This window comes from Montipora capricornis, chromosome 2, assembly GCF_036669925.1.
Source record: "Montipora capricornis isolate CH-2021 chromosome 2, ASM3666992v2, whole genome shotgun sequence".
In the NCBI taxonomy this organism is placed as follows: domain Eukaryota; kingdom Metazoa; phylum Cnidaria; class Anthozoa; order Scleractinia; family Acroporidae; genus Montipora; species Montipora capricornis.
This window is the reverse complement of record NC_090884.1, coordinates 63,119,859-63,140,361: the sequence shown is the minus strand read 5'-3', so window position 1 is coordinate 63,140,361 and position 20,503 is coordinate 63,119,859. Positions and strand designations below refer to the sequence as shown.

Genomic DNA, 20,503 nt, shown 5'->3' with positions numbered 1-20,503 from the left:
TGTTTCTTTGCTGGATAAAGCGCTAAGAAATCATATAATTTTTCCGTGTGTGCCGTAAGTGATAGAAGCAAAACAGGAAAACTGCCTGCTCGAGTGTAACAAACCGTATTGTTTTCAACGCGTTTCTTTGTAACTGCAGCCGTTTCGGCACGGAAAGGAAAGGAAAGGAAGGGAAATAACTTAACTTTATTTAAGTGTCTAGTCGATTTAGCGCTGGAGCACTAATTGGGGACACTGTAAAGTGAAATTATCAATCAACGCAAATCAAGTCAAATGTTGGTTGTTTGAGGAGAGGGGAAACCTCTCGGTGCAGAGTAGCCACATTGTTGGGAGGCGAGTGCTCTCTCTCTCCACTACGCTAGCCCTGCACCCCACAGGTTTTCTTCTTTCCCCTACATTCTAGGCTTCATATTTCGCGGCCTAATAATGCATGTGAACAGTCGAGCGCGAGAGAAGCTAGAGTTCACTTAATGAAGAATTGGTTCATGCTTAGCGTGCGTATATCGAGTTTTAGTAATCAACACATTGTGACAATGTCCATAGTGCGCTCAATATTCGTCGTGCGTACTCAACAGATATCCTGCGATATACGTAATTTTGTGTGTCTCACGGAGAAAAATGGTCGTTTTTCCAGTTTTTTTTTACCACTAAACATAGAAAAGTGTGCTTTGCCATCAATGTGTTGAATAAGAAAACAATTATCTTGCTCAATCTTGCGGAATATCGCCTGATTTCAGCTAACTCGGCCTACGGCCTCGTCGGTAAAGTATCAGGCGATATTCTGTGCGATTTCGCAGGATAATTGTTAAATACACCATAGTCGCTTAATAGGATTTGGATTGGACTAACACGGGCGCTATGCTGTGAAATGGTTTGTTGCATGCTGTGAAATGACGCAGTCTTGCGTTTACCGCGTAATTATACCGAGCCGTATTGTGACAAGTCACAAATCAGTTGGTGTGCCGAGGAAAAACACGTATTAGTATTTTTGGTCACTGCTATAGCGCAGCCTGTAATCTCAGTGTAATGTGGTTTACAAATCCGGCATATCCCAAATAGTACACTAGTCTCTTAACTAGATTTCCCTCGAAAAGGCAAGTTTTCTTCAGATAAAATCATGTTATTTGTCTTCTCTGTCCAGTTAAACAGCGACATGTCTGTCTAGTTATTACAACGAAATGGTATTCATAGACGCCACCTTTCCAGATCAGATCAGAAAGTAACGGTGGTCCCTGTCAGAGGTTTTTAGCCTCCTTGAGTTTCTTTACGCCCCACGGAATACTAATAATTCTGAGACACTAATTGTGGTTTACATGCTTCAGCTCTTTACCGCATTCTTCTCTTAAGTAACAAACGTTCGATTATCATTTATAATATTCGTACTTGAAAAGTAACAATCAACTATCAGAATGTTTGTGTTTCTTGTATGATCATTCCCCGGATTTGATCGGCTAGAACTGAGGTAAGGAGCACAGTTTTATGCTTATTTATTACTTGACGTACTTTCATATATAGCTGCAGCTATAATACACCGAACTTTGAAGCTGTCCACATATAAGGAGTATCATTTTTATTGACAGACACCATGATGAATATTCTCTCTGGGTCTTAAACAAACACTTGCGGCGTGCTTTTCATTTCTGAGTATTATATTTTGTCCAACATAAAGACGAGCACAATATGAATGTGCTCATCTAATGCTCTGTGTTCACCAAACGTCACGCTTCCCACAGTGTTGGCTCTTTCATAAGGTTACAAAGTATTACATGGCGCTACATAACTGACGCTGACGCTACGTAACTGCACATAGCATAACATAACCCTGCATACCTACACTTTTCATTTCATTACTCTACACAAAGCACAAAAAAGTCTACCCAGCGATACACAACATCGCATGAACTACACGGGCATACAAATCCCCACACAATCAAGGCATACTTCTTTGAGGCAGTTGCTATCTTTTTCGGTTATGCGGGTGGATACGAAGAAAATCCATCGCAACTTATCAAGTTTGGACAAATCTTTTCTCACAGAAGTTGCAAAATTTTACATAAAATTATTAAAAATAGTGTCAAAGCACTAAGTAAGTTTTATGAAGCACCATAGTTTACGCTGTGCATTACTTTGAGTTGTTATGCGGCTATGTACAAGGTCGTTTTATTAACTCATTAAAAACGGCTTAACAGAGAAGACACTGTTTTTATCTCACAATAAATTTGTCAGAAGAATCAAACAGTAGTGAAATTTCAAATGAAAGAAATTATTTAACAAGAACGTTTGCAGTTAAAACACCTTTTTCTTGGGAACAAACTATATATTTTAAGGATGGAAACTATCTTGTACATCAACATTCAGACGAAAAAATGGAAATGAAAGAAACTTAATGAGGCGAAACAGAAAATTAATCTAGATCAGAGACCGTGAAAAATACTAAGTAGCTCAGTCTTTTACATTTCAAGTTTTATAATGATGGCCTATATCAATTTCTACTAATCCAATCAGATAAAAAGTGATACTGAGTCTCATGACTGATGAAAGATCGACATTTGGTACATCTTTTTTACCATGTTTTGTGTCTACTCAATGATTTCACTAGTTCTTATGTCCAGCATCATCCACTCTACGTGGAAAAACATGGAAATGTGATGAAATGTTAAATTCAGTATTTTCCGCAATATGCAGGCCACTTTCAAAAACACCGTCATAGGGACCTTAAGCAAGTACGACGACGACGGCTACGAGAACGTTATCTAAAAATGTTATTTCCCGTTACAGTAATAATTTTGCGATTACTCCAAGTCGCTCGGCTTGGAAAGTGTGAGTATACATTCCAAGAATAAAATTGATGAGAACGGTCTGGATATTTAGAGAGAAAGGTGAAAAGTCATCTGCTCGCGTCCTGCACACAACCTCAACCTCATTTCTAGATCTCCCGCCAAATCGTCGCTAATTTTGCCAATATGGCTACAATGAGGGCGCTCCTAAGACAGGATGTCACACCACTAAACCTGGAAATTGGACAAATAAGAAGAATCTCAGCAATATCAAACGTAAGTTTCCACAATTCTTCTAGCTCTTTCCTTTAGTAATCCGTCCCTCTACTCCAATGTTTTTTTTTTAATATGAGTCGAAGTGATTTCTTTTCGCGAAGTTCGTAATTCGCCGTTTCAAGGAAGACTTTTTTTATTTTATGTTCACTCAAACGAGATGGAGGCTAGCTCGATAACCTCGCGGTTCTACTAGCCTCCCTGCCATGAAATTTTTAGCCTAAAAGGTTCTTAAATTCTACGTTCTTAGATGCGGGTGCTTGCTGTACTCTTTGTTCGCCCTCCAAAATTTTGCATAAGCATTGTTTTTTTTTTCCATTGGGACCATTGTAAGTCCCAAGAGAAACTGGAAACAACGCTTATGCAAATTTTTGAGGAAAAACAAAAGAGTATTATGGTATTTTTCAAAGTGGCCCATGGTTTACTAGGCTCCGTCACGTGTTGGACAGTTACCACGCAATAACCAACTTCTGCGTCGATATTTCCGTAGAAAAAAAACAAAGCCCGCGGAAAAAAGGCAGCGCGAGAGTTTCAACTTTTAGAATAGTCAGCAAGATGTGCTGTCAATGTCTTTCAAGGTGAGGAAAGTTATGAGTACACTTTCAGTCCTACCCAAACTGAGTCATTTTATAAAATAGATAATTATTACACTGTTTACTAACTGTAAAATTAACGAACCGTCCAACTTTAGCAACAGTCCACCTTCCACGTGAATCCTTTTAATAAGTGCTCCAGACTTTGCACATTCTACTTTCTGAGTTTCACGGTTGTAATTTCTATTTTAGCCCTCGCAGCGACAATTAAAATGATTTGACTTTTTTTCATGAGACCGACACACTCTTTTTTCCCTGTCAAGTTTTAAACACCTTATAGGGAACCTCCACTAAAACAACAAAAGAACTTTAAACCACAGAACATAAGGCTAAAGACTAAAATTGCTGAAACCTTTTTCCAATGATATCATTTATATCCGAAAAAACTGAATTTCAAAAACCCTCGTTTTGGCTTTAGAATTCCCTGGGCGCTGTCATCTTGAATAATTATGACGTGTGGTTGTTGCCCTATTGTTCTGACACAAAGACCGTTTGTCCTGGAACAATAGGGCAACCATGACACGTTACAATTGTTCAAGATGGCGGCGCCCGAAAAATTTGAAAGCCAAAACAAGCGTTTTTGAAATTTATTTTTCTCGAATATAAACGCTTTCATTGGAAAAAGTTTGAACAATGTTAATTGTACATTATGCTCTGTGATTTAAAGTTATTTTGTTGTTTTAGTGGAGGTTCCCTTTAAAGCGTCTTGTATTTGAGTTTGCTTTGCGAAAGTTAGTTTATTTCACATGACATCTTCAATCACGACCCAAGAGTTCTTCTCTTGGCTGAGGGAGTGAAGAGCTCTGGGGAACCCTGATGACGAGAATGATAACAGCTTGTCAAGTTTTCGTCCGATCACAGTAGACATAAAATTAATTCAAATGTACTTGCTTACGCCAATTGCCAGTACGGCGCCATCACATCAACGTACATCAATAATAGCTTTTTACGGCGATTTTTTTCCTGGTTGGCTTACTGGTATGTCGGCTGGTAATGTTCTTGGCCGAGAGATTGCTTCGCTTCTGGGCCAAATATTTATTTTTCGGACAATCCTTATCAGTCGACGTACCAGTAACCCAGGAAGGGGTTTATTTACCAAATATCCACCCGTCCAGGCCAAGACGAGCGGTTTACAAGAGCAAAGCAAGGGGAGCGGGAAATTATCGTGAAACATTACGATCAAAAAGAGGGACAAATTTGCCTTAAATGATGCGCATGCAGTGAGTTCAATTCGTTTTCGTGGGTCTTTTCCTGATTCATGAAAATATTCTGTTACCATTATTTGCAATATTGCCTTGGCGCTTTTCTAAGTTAAAGGTAATTTACTTTGTACGAAGATCATATTCTCAGAAGTTAGGTTGTTTTCAATTGTTTCACAACTTCTTGTGTGTCTAAATTTAAGCTGTATGTATCATTGTTGTTTTTAGAAATAGAGTCACCTTTTGGGGGAAGGAAGTATCTTATTTACATGTAACACCAATTAAGATCACCTGTACTAGCTTAGCAGTAAGTAATAAAAACCACAGCCACTCATCATCGTAATTCGTCTTCCATTGCATGGGCGTAGCCAGGATTTTTCAAAGGGGGGGGGGGGGTCACACTGTGTCAAACAGAGGGTACTCGCCTTTTTGGAACCTGATTATTGTAGGTTGTTTGCATAAAAGAGGCTTACAAAGGGGGGATCACGGGCACCCCAGGACCCCCCCTAGCTACGCCCTTGCATTGTTATTAATGTTAACTGGTACAGGTGTTAACTGATCCCAGTATCTGTTCCAAGTATTATCTATATTGCTTGTGTCTAGATCTAAACACATCTGACACATCAATTGCACACACAAACTGGCCTCCAGTTGACATCTAAATGGCCCCTGCTTTGTCCTTCACGCCAGTGGCCGGAAGCTGAGCCTCCTTGAGCTGCTCATTAATTTCCTCCAAGTTATATTGCATAGCTGTGGTCAGAGAATCAAACTTGATTATTTTCCATCCTGCAGAAAAGAAAGCACTATGGAAGAATGCCAAAGTTTCGGTACGTTCCACCCGATGAATTTACACCGGAGAGTCGAATTAATTGGATCACCTTAGGAAAAGTGAAATCATGGATCCAGGAGAAGGAAGGCTTGGTAGATAGATTGACACTTTCCCTTGACGGCGACCAGATAGTGTACATTTACATATTGTCTCCGGCCAGCTTCCGTGTCCGCTTCAACCCAGTTTCTGCGGCTCCACTCCTGAAAAACCGTTCACCTGCAACTGTTGTAGATCAGATTGAGACATGTCACATAAAAGTGAAAGAAGAGGGGGGACAGCTGAAAATATGTACCCACAAAATGGAGGTATGCGGCAGATGCTTTGTTTTATTCTCAAAAGCCTTAAACGTGAAGGTTGATCTTTTTCAAGAAAAATAACTCTTCTGTGGTATTCTATTACATCTTTTCAGAGGGGTTCAGGCAGATCAGCTTGTTAGTAAAATATATTTAGTCAAGTGTGTGTTTTGGAATTGGTCCATAACACTAGTAATGCTTCACCACTCAAATTGAAATTTTGCCTCTGATCAGGTCCATGTTAATTTAACCAAGTACGCGTTGTCAGTGTATCGTTCAGGGCAGCTCGTCCATGCCGATCCCGAGGACTACAATCTTGTCTACGTCAGTCGCGAAAATGGCGCCGAAGCTGTTGCGCATTTCAAGGTTGCACCCACGAATGCTCAATACTATTGCTTTGGAGAAAAGGCAGGTATTACCCTCGATAAACGCCGTGTGCCTAAGCAACACTTCTGCGGTCAGTATGCCGGGGGCAACGAGAAAATTGGCGCCGCCTTGACGTTCTTCAACTTCGATAACTTTGCTTATAACGCACCTAATCTGACGCCAAAGGGGAAGATACAAGGGCCACTGAATCCAAACTACCCGCTGTACCAGTCATCGCCCTTTTTGATTGAATACAACCCGAAGCCCGACGGAAGATTCTCTGGTCCTTCTTACACCAACGGCATCCTGTTTGACAACACTTCTCAGACGTTCATAAATTTCCGACAGAGTAATCAATACTACTTCGGCGCTCTTCACGGCGAACTTGATTACTACGTTTTTGCCGGCAGGAACGTGGCAGAAGTACTCAACGAATTCGTGGTGCTGACGGGACGGACACACATGAAACCCAAATATGTGTTTGGCTATCATCAGGGAGGGTACGGTCCCAACTACAACACGAAGCAAAAGCTCCTGGAGGTTGCATCCAAGTACCGTCAGTGGAAAATCCCTTGCGATGGAATTCATATAGATGTGGATTTCCAGGTAATTGAGGTTTTCAAGAGCTTCGTGAGCCCAAGTTTATTATTAAAAGGGTTTAACACGATGCCTTATTTGCAGGATAACTATCGTACATTCACAAATAGCAAGTCAAAGTTTCCGAACCCCAAAGAAATCTTTGATGCTCTGCATAATCAGGGTTTCAAATGCAGTACTAACATCACACCCATCATCAGCTGTAACGTGGATGAAAACGGAAAACACAGTCCGTATAAAGCATTGGACACCGGCAAAGCAAATGGAATGTTTATAATGAACGTTCGTGAAGACGGTAGTGGCACCCAAGACCCGTACATAGGGAACGTGAACTATGGGCGTGACCACCTGACATGGGGCCATTATCCTGATCTGGGACGAGAGGACGCACAGAGGTGGTGGGGTGAACAATACCGAGACCTGCTGGATTGGGGGCTCGATTTCATATGGCAAGATATGACTACACCTGCAATGAAGTCCAGCGTCCATCAGCCAGACTGTCCATTGTTATCTTTTCCAATGGATTTGATGATCAGTCAAAGCGGAGAGTCCAGGTAAGGTGTTAGATTACATGACGACGATTTGTGTTCTGACGGAGCAACGGTAGAAATCCACGTAATTTCACATTGTATTGATATAACAGAATTGAAAAGGACGTCAGCGATGCTGAACACAAGGAACCATTTGCAAAACTCCGCTGCTTGTACAGTGACACCCTCTGCAAAGCCACATACAAAGGACTGAACAAACTGCAGCCAGACAAACGCCATTTTATCATCACACGAGGCGGTTTCGTTGGAATTCATCGCTGTGCTGGACTATGGACAGATATGATGTAGGCCCCCTAAACTTACAACTTTGCTTTTGTCGCGGATATGTGTATTTTGCCGTTCGATTAAATTACCAAGAATACACTAAATATCTTACTAATTTTATTTTCTTGAACAGCAAATGGTTTGAATCCAGGAGTCATATCAAAACTTTATGAGATCGTTAGGGTGAAAGTAGTCCGGAGAAGGGGTCTGAGGGTGACTACCTTCAGACTTGTCATAAGTACAAAAATATGCTCATTGTCTCTTTCCAGAATTACCGGTTGCCTTTCAATTTTACAATCCACAACACTATCTTACTCTTGTTAGGAACAAGTAAAATAAGCACAGAACGCTGTGGCGGTTTTTTTTTTGCCCCTTTTTTTCGGAGAGACTCGTGGGAAATACCCGGAGGAGAGTATTAAAAGTTTTTCAATCACATAGACCAGCATCGGTTGCAATCCATACAGGTGACAGCAAATCAAACTGGGACTTCGTGCGAATCAACATTCTTCTGGTCCTGGGTATCGGATTATCTGCTCAGCCCGTTTCTGGATGTGACATTGGTGGTTTCTGCGCTGACATCGATGTAAGTTTTTTTTCCAATAATACGAATATCCTTTCAATATTACCATAAAAGATTGCTTGGTTTTCTAAGGGGAGACGAAGAATCAAGTAGATTCATAGACCTGTGCTGTTGGAAATGTACCCGCACGAATTAGCTTCTATTTGGATCAAACGAGAAGCCGCCCAGTTACTGTTGGATTCAGTTCGGAGGACGGAAATGGAAAATGATTAACTGTTCGCATGGGAATGATCTTTCGAACGGTCTAAGTGAAAGCATAGGTCTGGTATGTTGGATGCAATCTCGTTCCCAGAGAACTCGCGGTGTTTGGCCAGCGGGTGGTCACCCAAGACCACGTGTACTCTTTACAAATCATTCTAATGGCCTTATGATTTTCTGCTATCCTTATTATTATTGCTTTCTCATTTTTCTGTCAAACTGGTCAAACTACCATTGAATTTGCAAAAAAGATTAAGACCAAAATCTTTAATCCTTTGATAACAGAATCAAATCGTGGAGCCAGAGTTATTGATTCGCTGGACCATCATGGGCGCTTTCCTGCCATGGTTTCGTAATCATTATGATAATTATTCCAAGTCCTATCAGGAGCCTTACATGTATGCCGAACCTGTACCCAGCATCTGCCGCAAATACATCGAGCTTCGCTACAGGTTGATTCAGTTCATCTATGATGCAATGTTCGAGAACACACAGTGCGGAAAACCAATATGCAGACCGATGTTTATGGATGAGCTCAAACCAGGTGAAAGCTCGAAAAAAAATCTTAAAACTAACTTTAACCTAACCTTATTGTTAGAAAGATGTAGGAAATTCCTAGTTTGTGTTGGATATCAAATTGCGCATGCGCATCTAATTACATGCATCTTGGGATATAAGTGAAATATGTATCCCCAAAAAATACCAACTTTTGAACAAAACATTAAAGTGCCCCTATGATAAAAAAATCACTTTCTTTTTTTCTTCAGATTTTGAAAGTGTGTTTGCTTAACACCTGCATGCGGACTGGCAAAATTTTGAGCTTTGACTTTTATCCAAAGGCCGTTTACTTTGAGTGTAAGTTTTGGATTTCACGGTCCACCATTACTCACGTTCAAAACTAACCGATTGGACCTCAGAGGTTTGGATCTAGGAAAAGTGACGTAAAAGGCTCACTAGTTTAAAGTTTCAGCGCGTGAATGCAGCTTGTTATATATGCAAAACGCGAGTTTAAAAGTCTGAAAGCCCAAAACTCCCGTGCTGCATTTTAATTCTGCGGCGTACACACGCATTGCATTCTTAAACTAGTGAGCCTCTGACGTCATTTTCTCCTCGAACCAGCTCTCTCAAGAACTGAAAGTTAGTAATGCCGGACCATTAAATAGGAAAATTCCAGTTAAAATAAACAGGTGTCTTTTTTAAATCAAGGCTTGAAACTTTGGAAGCTTAGTGTTTGGTTAACATAGTTTTGAAATCCAAAGAAAAATAAGAATTGATTTTTTTGGTCACACGGGCACTTTTAAATTTGGTATCGAGGGACTGAGGTAATACAATGCATTAGCCACGACAAAGAGATTTGAAACCCCGAGTTACAGGAGCGGATCCAGGACTTTTCTTAGCAGGGGGGTGCACAACTAACCAATGGCTTATTTGACTGGTGACGTTTTTTTTTGGCAGAATACTAGTTGTATTGGAAAGCCGCACGTCATCTCAGGGCGAGGGGGGGGGGGGTGCGAACCCCCTGCACCCACCCCCTAGATCAGCCCCTGAGTTCATACATTGAGAAACGTCAAAGCAAGCCAAAAGATCCTGTACAAACAGTTGACAAAAAACAAGTTCACATCGTTCTACCTTTCTTAGGTCCTCAGAGCAAACACATCACAGAACAACTGAAGCCTTGTATAAAACATTTCTATGGTATAATTAGTTTTTCAGAACACCCGAAGATTCAAGTCATTTTTACCTTACAAAGAAAAACTCGTCCCTTCGTTCAAGTCAAACTGAAGTCTTGTACAAAGCAAACTGCTGAGATTGCAATGATTTCTATATCGGGAAAACGAAACGCCGATTACGTGGCAGAAAAATAGAACAAAGCACTAACAACAAATTGTCCCTAATCTGCAATTGCCAATCATGTTTTCTTAACCAAGCATGGAATAAAATGGGACCATTTTGAAATCTTAGCAACTAGTCGATCAGACGTGCATTGTAAAATTAAAGAGTCTCTGTTTATCCGCGATTTAAGGCCAGCAATAAATGAAAACGTTGGCAATGAGAAACTTTATCTCTATTGATGGTTTGAATCTGACGTCACAGTGGCCATGTTGGATGGCAAGAGAAAAAAACGTGCACTCCGCTGGGAACTAAGCTTTATTATCATGCAAATTCTGCGAAAAGAAATTGTGTTGTATTGTCATCCAACATTGCAGCCGTGTCACGTGGGTGCAAACCAAGAATTATTAGCGCATTTCTTGTCGTTTAAATTCGTTAGTTGTCAATCAAATTAGTTCGTTCCCAGTCCATTTCAGTGGTATTTATCTGTAACTGAATAATAATCACGTCTGATGATGTAAGATGTAACCTACGAAACGCTAAGTTTATAAAAAGTTATGCAGTTTAACCAAATGTTTGTATCTTCTGATGTGTTTTATTCTTATTGAAACTAAAATGGTCCAAGTAAAAGGATCTTTACGTGACACTTAACTGTAAAAAATACTAACACAGATACTTGTCACACTTTCCTCAGGAGAGTTTAATTGTGATCCAGATGCTCAAAAAGATCATAGTTGGGGTTACGATGGGTACACTGCAAACCGCCAAGACGATCAGTTTTTCCTGGGGAAAGACATGTTGGTGGCTCCAATTGTCAATCCAGGTAAGTGTGTCCAGGTCCTTGGTCTCACGTCGAGACTTGCGTACCGAACTTGAGGGAGCACTCAATCTCGATCCGCCCCATGTATTATTGTGTCTAAGTACTCATTTTAATAAATGAAAAATTAGGGTTAGCATCGAGCATCGATAGGTTAGCTATCGTGTAATGTCGTCAGAATACTGTGGGGCAGAGAGACTCTGGGGAGGAACGACCTGTATTCCTCAATCTTATTTTTATTGATTTTCCACGTCCGGTAACAGTTCTTCAATTCAAGATATCGTGTCGGCTCCTCAATTCTTAAAGTTAGTGCACTACAATCACTGTTCTCGCTGATTGACACGTCAAAAATGTCAACCAACAAACTGGGAAAAAAAAGCTAATCTAACGCATACACTTATGATTTTCAACGGACGGTTCCGATCACGCTCCCTTGAAAATGAACGTTCCACTTTATTTTTACTCTGTATCCACCCTCTCCAGAATGTCAAACCAGTCGAGTTCATGTTCATCATCAAAACTCAGCTTGATATTCGCTCTCGCATCATCAGCAGTCCTCCTCTTTATACAACGGCCTTGTTAGGTTCTTCAGTGACTCAATCCATTTCTGCTGGTTCCGTCCTCTTGGATCGAGGCTCTTGATTTCTAGGGGGCATACTAAATGGAGCGGACGTTTGAGATTGCTTCCCTTTCATAATAATGCTACTTCCCTAATATCTTTTTCTCTTTTATGTGTGAGCGCATTTCGCTTTGGGAATGTTACCTTTTTTCAGTGTATTATCGATGAAACTATACTGACTTTCTAGTATGGTACTATCATCTCGGATTTTATATTCTATCTTTTTGGATTGATAAGTTTACCACGCAAGACCTGCGTTTGTGGGGATGGAGTACTGAATTCTTTGATTTAGGGAGTTAACATATTTGCCACCTTGTTCCCAGATAACGAAGACCCAGGGAACGAGGTTGTTGACTTTAGTAGGATGAAATGACTGCTTCTAGTCAACAGCACTAACTGAATTCATTGCATCAATTTATTACTCACCAGGCACTTCCAAACTGTTTGTTGGTTTGTTGGTTATAACAGACCACAAGTCAGTCTAAATCGGCCATCTAGCTTGCAAGCCACTCATTCATTTTGTCATTGGTTATTAATTCAGCCAATAGTTTTATTAGTCCATTGGTTATTCCATCAATGATTTCATGATCAGTCATTAGAAGTGTTGTTGCAAAGGTAATCTGTTTTCTCTGCAGGTCAGAAAAGTAGAGCCGTGTACCTCCCCACCGGAAGCCAGTGGTATCGATTTAATAATAACCTGATGCCACTTGAAAGCCCTGTCAATGGAGGAACGGAGATCGAGTTTGTCGCTCCTTGGGACGACCCCACCAAAGACAATTGCGCCATTTACATCCGGGAGGGAGCGATTATTCCCATCCGGGAACTGGAGCAGTACATTGGAGAACTGTATTCCCAGGGCAAGATGAACCCCGTTACCTTTACCATTTATCCAGGCCGCGACAGTACTTATATGCTGTACCTTGATGACGATGGCGTGACTAGTAACGCTGTAAAGAAAGAGCAATACCGTTTGACTCAGATCACCCATGAAGGTGAGGTTATTTAGATGCTGTCTGTCTACAACTTCTGCCCTAACGCCAGTTATTCCTTTATTTATTTATTTATTTTTTTTTTTGGGGGGGGGGGGGGGGAGGGGTTAGGAACTGAAATTGAGAGGCATAAATAACTAATCGAAGTTAAAATTGTATTTTAATTTGGCCTCCAGAATTTCAAGTTTTGGTACGGTGTCATCAGACACATATTGACAAATAATTTTTCGATTAAGCTAGTCCGTGATTAATAACACTAGTGTCTCGCTTTGTCAGTTGTGAAGCCTATTACTACACCAACCCAACTAAGTTCTGATCGCCAAAATTCACGATATGCGTTCGAACACATCACCGAACAATAGAAACTCGCGGCAAAAGTAGGTGGTTTCGCAATCGATGTTGAACTGACCGTGACAGTGCACAATTTTTTGTTTTCGCTTCGCACCGGTTCGCAAATTAGTCGCACATAATTTAATCGAAATATTTGATTAGTTATCTTCTCGAGAAAAGGTGTGTAAGAAATAAAGTTAAGAAATGTCCAACAAAAAAAAAAACAGGTGTGGAGGTGGAGACATCCAAAAGCGCGTTATCACCATACTAGGGATGCCCTCATCACTAATGACTAATTAATTATCCCTAATGGAACAGTTTTTAAATGACTGTCGAAAGTAATTACCCGATTACAATTGCTATGCTTAGCGATTGGCTTAAAAATGTCGCACCATTGTTTATCAGCCAATGAAAAGGAAAACCAAAACCAATCGCGACTTGTACACGCAATTTTTCCCGCGCTTTGAGCAAGTTACACGGAAATGCTACGAATTTGGATTGGTTCATTGTAATGTTTGCACCTGCTGTGTTTGGTCGAAGTAATTACTTTGGTCTTTGTTTTACGACACTCAATTGAAAACATTTGTAGTAAATCTCCTGTTGGATAATATCTGTACTGATATTGAACTTAGATAATCTAGTGTCATAATCACCATCAGAATTAGTAAGTTACATGGTCATTTTACGGCTTTCTGTGTTACTTTACCTTGCTACCTTTCTGTGCTACCTTTTGCAGCTTTCTGTGTTACCTTGGTGTGGTGATATGCCACAAATCCTACGTAACAAACACGACTGATTGGGACAACTGAGCATTTTCTGATCGCTACCTGATTACTGGAAGGGAATAGTACATTCCTCCAAAGTCCCATCGATCTGACTAGTCCTCCTGCGGTTGAACTTTATTTTTATAGGCACATTTGCTTTTGTTTCAGGAGGAGTTGCCTCGAGTGGCCGGGTATTCTGCAATATTACTCCAAATATATGAACGCAAAATCTTTTCATCGGTAAAGTAAAATTCCTCCGAAGTAAACTCCTTTAAACTATCGTTAACAATTATTTTCTCTCCTCAGGATTTCTTGGAGGCCAGCGAATCAATGTCAAACGCTTGTACGACAACTTCACTCCCCGTGAGAAATTCTTCTTCCTGAGTTTGCTGGGAACAACTTCACCAAAGCTCGTAAAGGCGGCGAACCTTTCACTGAAAGAGAAGATCGGGGCGACTTACAAAGACGCGGGAAAAGCGCTGGAGGAATCCCAGGATACACCGGGAGCATACTATTATAACAAATCCTTGAAGACCACATTTATTAAGATCTTTGACACCTTCGGAGATCTTACTATTGAAATTTTCTTTTGAGGTGAACTCGGTGATGATGGCTGTAATAGGAGAATGTGGATCAAACAGGACTTGATCATCTTATTAATCAAAGCAAAGTTTAGTTCTGATTTCGAAATGATGTGTTCACGAATGATTACCTTCAAGCAAACAAATAAGCACAAAGCCAGTTTCTTTATTCTTGGGACCTACATACCGATGACAAAACCTTTTCTCTTGACTAGTTACGTACTATTTAGCGAGCGGGCAAAAGATTTATCTTATCAAGCTTCCAGAAACAGCTTCTCATTGTCTTTCCGAGTGTGTTTTTTCTCGTTGTACAGTCATTGTTCACTTTTCAGTGTGTCCTTCTTAATTGTGTGTTTTAAAGAAGCACAAAAAATACGACAAGAATTCATGCTCAATCGCGTCAAACCCAGTCTTACACGGCTAAAGGACTCCTTGCTGACAGCCGTCTTTGGTGTCATGATAATAGTGACTTTAAGATCTACGACGGCGACGTCGACGAAAACGTCACCTCAAAATATAACCTTGCAATATCGTAAGTCTTTCGCAATTATTCCATGTCGTGTCGTAAAATGTGGACGAAGTATCCTAAAAATAAAACGGTACGAGCGGCTCAGGGTAAAAATGGAGAGAGAATGAAAGATTCACATTTGTAAGCTTGCGTTGTCGTCAAAACCTCAAATTTGGTGATTTCACGTCGTTGTTATGAAGAGGACCGCAAAAATATGTGCTAAAATTCGTGGTGAACGTGCAGTACTATTATTTTTCCTCTTTTACTCAATGATATTGTTGCTTTGTTGCGTTCTCGTTGACGACCACTTCGTAGATCTTTAAGTCCCTGCTGGCGCTAATACAACATTTATGAAATGGTATATGAAATGAATCATATATGAACTGCGGATATGAAATCAAGTGAAGCTATGATCTTCGCAGTTATGAACGCAATTTTTACAATTGCGTTCAATTGAATGAACGCATGATTAAATGAACGCGTGAGGAATGAATCATTAATTCATTCCTCACGGGAACATTAGAACCCACAAATGACCAGCTCCCAACGTCAGTGGCTTCACAGCTCAGTTGGTTAGAGCGTCGCGCCGGAATCGCGAGGTCACGAGTTCAAATCCCGTTGAAGTCCTGAATTTTTCAGGCTTCTCTACGCAATTGTAAAAATTGCGCTCATAACTGCGAAGATCATAGCTTCACTTGAATACAACATTCGGACGAACTTTTGTAGAGTTGAGAATATTGAGGTTAACATTTTTTGTATCGTGAGTTAAACTAAATACCCGTGGCCAATCAAGTTTTTATGCGTTGTGCTCCTTTCAGCGATGAATTATGCTATGAGGTTGTTCACGAACAACAAGCTTCATTGAAATCTTCGCAGCTGCCTTTTAAGGGCCAGCGTGTTTTCGGTCAACTGCGGGGAAATTCGTGACTCGTCAAGTAAAATTGACAAAGCATAAGGGTAAACGACTATGCGTACACAACAACACTGCCCCCATCTGAGGGCCAACGCCCGTATCCAGAACGCCAATAAGATCGGCCACCACCCGCTTGAGAACGAGGTAAAGGTCTCGCTGGTACATCCGAAGAGTGAAGAAAGCTATCCATAAAACAGTTCACTCTAATAACATCAATAGGGATAATGGAATCGAAATTCCTTAAGCGTAAGAAACACCACAAAACATTGGTTGGTCGACGAATCGCCGAGGGGACAATTTTAAATCAGAGCTCTTAACAATAAGCCACTTTAAAAATAAGCATTGTTTCCAGTTACTCTTGGGACTTACAATTGCCCCAAGAGAAAATATAAACAATGCTTATGCAAAATTATTGAGGGCAAACAAAGAATATTATGGTATTTTGAAAGGGGCCGATAAGGATGAAATCCACCTGTCACAGCCGACCACCGTGATGACACTCTAATAGACCATTTTCGAATTCTCACAGCTGGATTGGATTTAGCATGGTATGGAGGCTAATGCGGGCAAATCTTTTCAAATGCAAATTAATTTGCCCGCATTAGCCTCCATTTCATGCTAGATCCAGTCCAACCGTTAGAATACGAAACTGGCCTATTGGATGGAGGAGGAACAGAGGAGGGAGAAATGGCCCGAAAAAGTTGGGAGGACGAAGAAACACGGGAAACAAGTAAGGAGGAGGGAGAAAAGAAAAAGTTTTGCGTATTTTTACCGTTAGAAATGAGTGTTTGTATAAGAACCTGACGACAGATAATAGTTTTCTGAATAGAATTCTTAACTATTTATGAATCGCTAAGTTAAAATACGAGGCAAAAGGAGTCTAAATGATTGTCTTCTCCAAATTTGAACGATACAGTTGTACTGTAAGGCGAGCAGTTTTCTTTTAACTTTCCGTACATTTGTTCATACTTTTTCCGCAGCTTTATGGTCCGGTTGGGTGGGTTGATGTATTTCACAGAAAAAAGTATTTAGCAAGGCTTAACACTTTGGTGAATACATTCTTTTGACTCTTCTGCCGAGTCATCTTAAATTAAAACCCACGTTCACCCTATAGGCACGGCGTGCTGTGCAACAATTTTCAGGTATGAAAACCCCGCCAAAGCCGAAATTCATCCAATCAGATCGCTACGATAATTTATGCGAACTTTTAAATACAAAAACAAATGGTCGAATAGCCTGTCAGTTGAAGGTGGGCCTTAAATAACACCAATGTCCACCTACGTCCCCTTTAACCCTTTTGAACCCCAATAGTGCCACTTACAGATTTTATTGTCTTAAGGCGGTGCCTACTAATTCAAAGTTTTTGCCCCGGTTTATGATTAAGCAGGAAACGTAGATCTTAACAAGTGTTATTGAAATCAAAAAAGAAAATTGGGGCTAAACACGCATTTTTCAAAGATAATCCATGAAAAATATTCGTAAAAAGCTTTAAAATACGAAGCCATGTATGGCATTCTTTCTCAAATTGAAGCTTAATTATCTTTAAAAAAATGCATGGTTGCCCTCAATTTTCTTTTTGGATACCAATGGTACTTACTAAGATCTACTTTCTCTGCATAATTTTAAACAGCGCAAAAATATCTCTGTATTAGTAAGCATCACTGATAGGAAATCCGAGTATCTCGAGATGCGCAGAACGAATGCGCAATAACAATGGTAGACCCCCTAAAGGGCTTAAGGGACAAGGGAATTGTGACACCCAAAAAGCTTCGAGAAATGGGCCCCAGCAGTAAGCAGTCGAAACGTCGCGGTCTACACCAGAGTGTCCACATCGTGAAACAAACGATTACACATTTCATTGTTTACCACCACAACAACCAATAACCACCTCTTTTATGAAATAATGTTTCTAATTTTGACGAAAATATAAAAATGAAAAATTGGCTTAACCTGTTCCCTCCAAAGAGTATATTTTACTGTCTCACGAAAGACGATTTTACTCGTCAAAGGGGGCCATTTCAGGGTGAAAGGGTAAACATGTCCCCGTCCAATCAAGGGCCGGGTCGAAAACACGGGGTCACTTTTCACGGGTCACTTGTTGCCTAAAAACCAACTTTAGCCCTTGTATTAGCCAAATTGAGGATTTGGGGTTACTTTCAAAAAGGTAAAACAATGACCTGCAACGAGTGACCCGTGAAAAGTGACCCATGTTTTAGACCCGCCGCCACTCAAGATCTATGGTTCTTTAATTAACCCTTTTGATCCCACTCAAGAGTGAGGCTTGTAGATTTTGATTTGTCTAACGCCAGGCAACTATTTTACTGGTCTGGTTGGCCAGGGTAAAAACTCCGTGAGGGTTAAGAACACATTTTGAATGTGAAAATAGGACCAAGTGACCAAGTTCTAACTTCTCTAAATTAAATTCATCTAACAGGGCTAAATCATTTCAATATGTTATAAATAAAAACCCTCTAAAGATATGGAGTTCCAGTTACTAAATTGAGAATTTCTTCTTTGTTGTAATTCAGAGAGGAAAATTAATGAAAAAACAAGGAAAACAGTTTGATGTGTTTTCCTTTTTAAAATGTAATTTGACAATTTTCAATGCGATGCCGCAAGTGGTGCCTCGTGCCATGACCATCTGTTGGGTGCAAAAGCCTTCTCAACCTCAGGGTGAAAACCATTTTGACATTCCTTCATCAACTTTAAAACTGATTCAGCAAGCACCAAGTAATCCTCTTTGGCATTGTAAATTTGTGCCGAGATGCGACACCACAAAGACGCCTGTATGGAAACAAAAGTCGTGACCACATTGTGTTTATTAAAGACATCTTTCATAATTTGGCTCTCCCCTTCCTTTGTTGCTCCGTAAGCAGCAGTCAAGACTTGAGGTAGGCGGATAACAGCCATGAATGGTGCACGCATTGATTCTGGGATTGGCAGTACCTCTGTACTCCAGGCCTCAGCTAACATTGTAGATGCCCAACGTACAAGTTGGCTGTTGTATTTTGTTAAAGAGCTCTATGCAGGAGAAAAATCAGTTCCTCGGTTATAACATAAATAAAATATTTCTGAGTCCCTTTTAACTCAACCAAAATTAAAAAGCTCTATGCTTTTAACCAGTTGGCTTTCAACTGTAAGGGGAAGAAGCAGGAATCTTTTTCTTTGAAGAGGATACCACATTTTATTAAATGTTTAACCTCGGATATAGCATTTCTAGCTTTCTGATTGTTTAACTCAATTTCAGTTATCAGCTGATACACCATATGACCTAATATGGAAACTGATTGCATAAAGTATTGCTAAGCTGGAAACTGATTGACTTTAATTTCCAAGAGTCCAAGCATTTAGAATTAAATAAAAATTTAATAAAACAATAATATTACTCCATTCGCATTTGTTACATATGAGACTGGTGATAGCCAACTGGGGCCATGCGCCTAGCTGGCTGGCTATTTACCATCTTGTATCCAATGCACGTTCATTGAATAATAATAATTATTAAAAACTGGATCATTGGATAATGCAATTCGAGAGCTTTGATTGGCTAAGCCATCATGGGTTATGAGCCATTATACCATGATCTACAAACACGGCAAGCATATGCATGATTTTTTGGGCCTTTTTATTTTATTGTAGCCTAGTTTTCTATATTTTGGGGGCGTTTTTAATGAAACAATTATTCCACTCGCGCTTGTTGGATATGAGATGATTTTAGCCAACTCAGCGCTACGCGCCTCGTTGGCTATCTATCATCTCATATCCAACGCGCGCTCATGGAATAATTGTTAGATATTATTGTCGAATAATAAAAAAACTTGTTGAGTTGTTCCCATAAAGTTCAATAATTTTTTTTTAGTTTGTTTATTTGCCAGCATAACACTAAATTAACCTTTAAAAAATGAGACAAGGAGTTGGTTTGAGGCCAAGGATCCTATAACTGCGGGTTTACGATCGCGAGTCATTTACAAGTTTTCATGTGCAGGCTGTAATGCCTGTTATATTGGTGAAACCAATAGACACTTCACCACTCGCATCCGTGAACATCTCGCCTCCTACAAACATTCCCACATCTTTAAACAGTTGAGAGGTTCTGAAAAATGTCGCTCCCTTTGTTCAGAAGATTGTTTTAAAATCCTCGACTCTGTTTTGACACGTTTCCAATTGAAAATTAAAGAAGCCATGCATATCTTTGGGAGCAGCCATCTTTAAATTCCCAAGTCAAACACTCTTAATTTATCCCTTTCATACTAATTAGTCTCTTTTCTTAGCTTAAATAGTTTAGTTTTTTCTTCTGTTCTCGCCTTCATCCTTAATTATTCATGTTATATCTCACTTTGTTACACAACTTCACTTTATTTTATTCCTCATTGTACAACTGACCATGGATGATGTTTCAGCCGAAACATGTCTTGATTAAATATGAACTTCAAAAACATTGTTTGGTTCATCAAAGCAATAATAATAATAATAATAATAATAACAATAATAATAATAATAATAATAATAATAATAATAATATCGCTTTGATGATCCATACGATGTTTTTGAAATTCATATTTAATCAATACATGTTTCGGATGAAACATCATCCATCGTCAGTTGACAAATGAGAAATAAACTAAAGTTGAG

General features: G+C 39.9%; 2 protein-coding genes across 2 annotated transcripts in view; one reads left to right on the top strand and one right to left on the bottom strand.

Annotated features, from left to right (window-relative positions):
• Positions 1-14,845, top strand: part of LOC138030880 (alpha-glucosidase 2-like) — a 350,924-nt gene extending 336,079 nt beyond the window's left edge. The window contains exons 2-10 of the mRNA XM_068878742.1: positions 5,635-5,976; positions 6,199-6,936; positions 7,012-7,481; positions 7,571-7,755; positions 8,207-8,325; positions 8,806-9,064; positions 11,045-11,173; positions 12,422-12,778; positions 14,176-14,845. Of these exons, the coding sequence (XP_068734843.1) occupies positions 5,656-5,976; positions 6,199-6,936; positions 7,012-7,481; positions 7,571-7,755; positions 8,207-8,325; positions 8,806-9,064; positions 11,045-11,173; positions 12,422-12,778; positions 14,176-14,462 (2,865 nt within the window). The 5' untranslated portion in view covers positions 5,635-5,655 and the 3' untranslated portion in view covers positions 14,463-14,845. The remainder of the gene's footprint in view (positions 1-5,634; positions 5,977-6,198; positions 6,937-7,011; positions 7,482-7,570; positions 7,756-8,206; positions 8,326-8,805; positions 9,065-11,044; positions 11,174-12,421; positions 12,779-14,175) is intronic.
• A 2,860-nt stretch (positions 14,846-17,705) lies between these two features.
• LOC138030788 (uncharacterized) overlaps positions 17,706-20,503 on the bottom strand; it is an 11,396-nt gene continuing 8,598 nt past the window's right edge. Inside the window, 1 exon segment of the mRNA XM_068878663.1 lies at positions 17,706-18,892. Coding sequence (XP_068734764.1) covers positions 18,473-18,892 — 420 coding nt within the window. The 3' untranslated portion in view covers positions 17,706-18,472.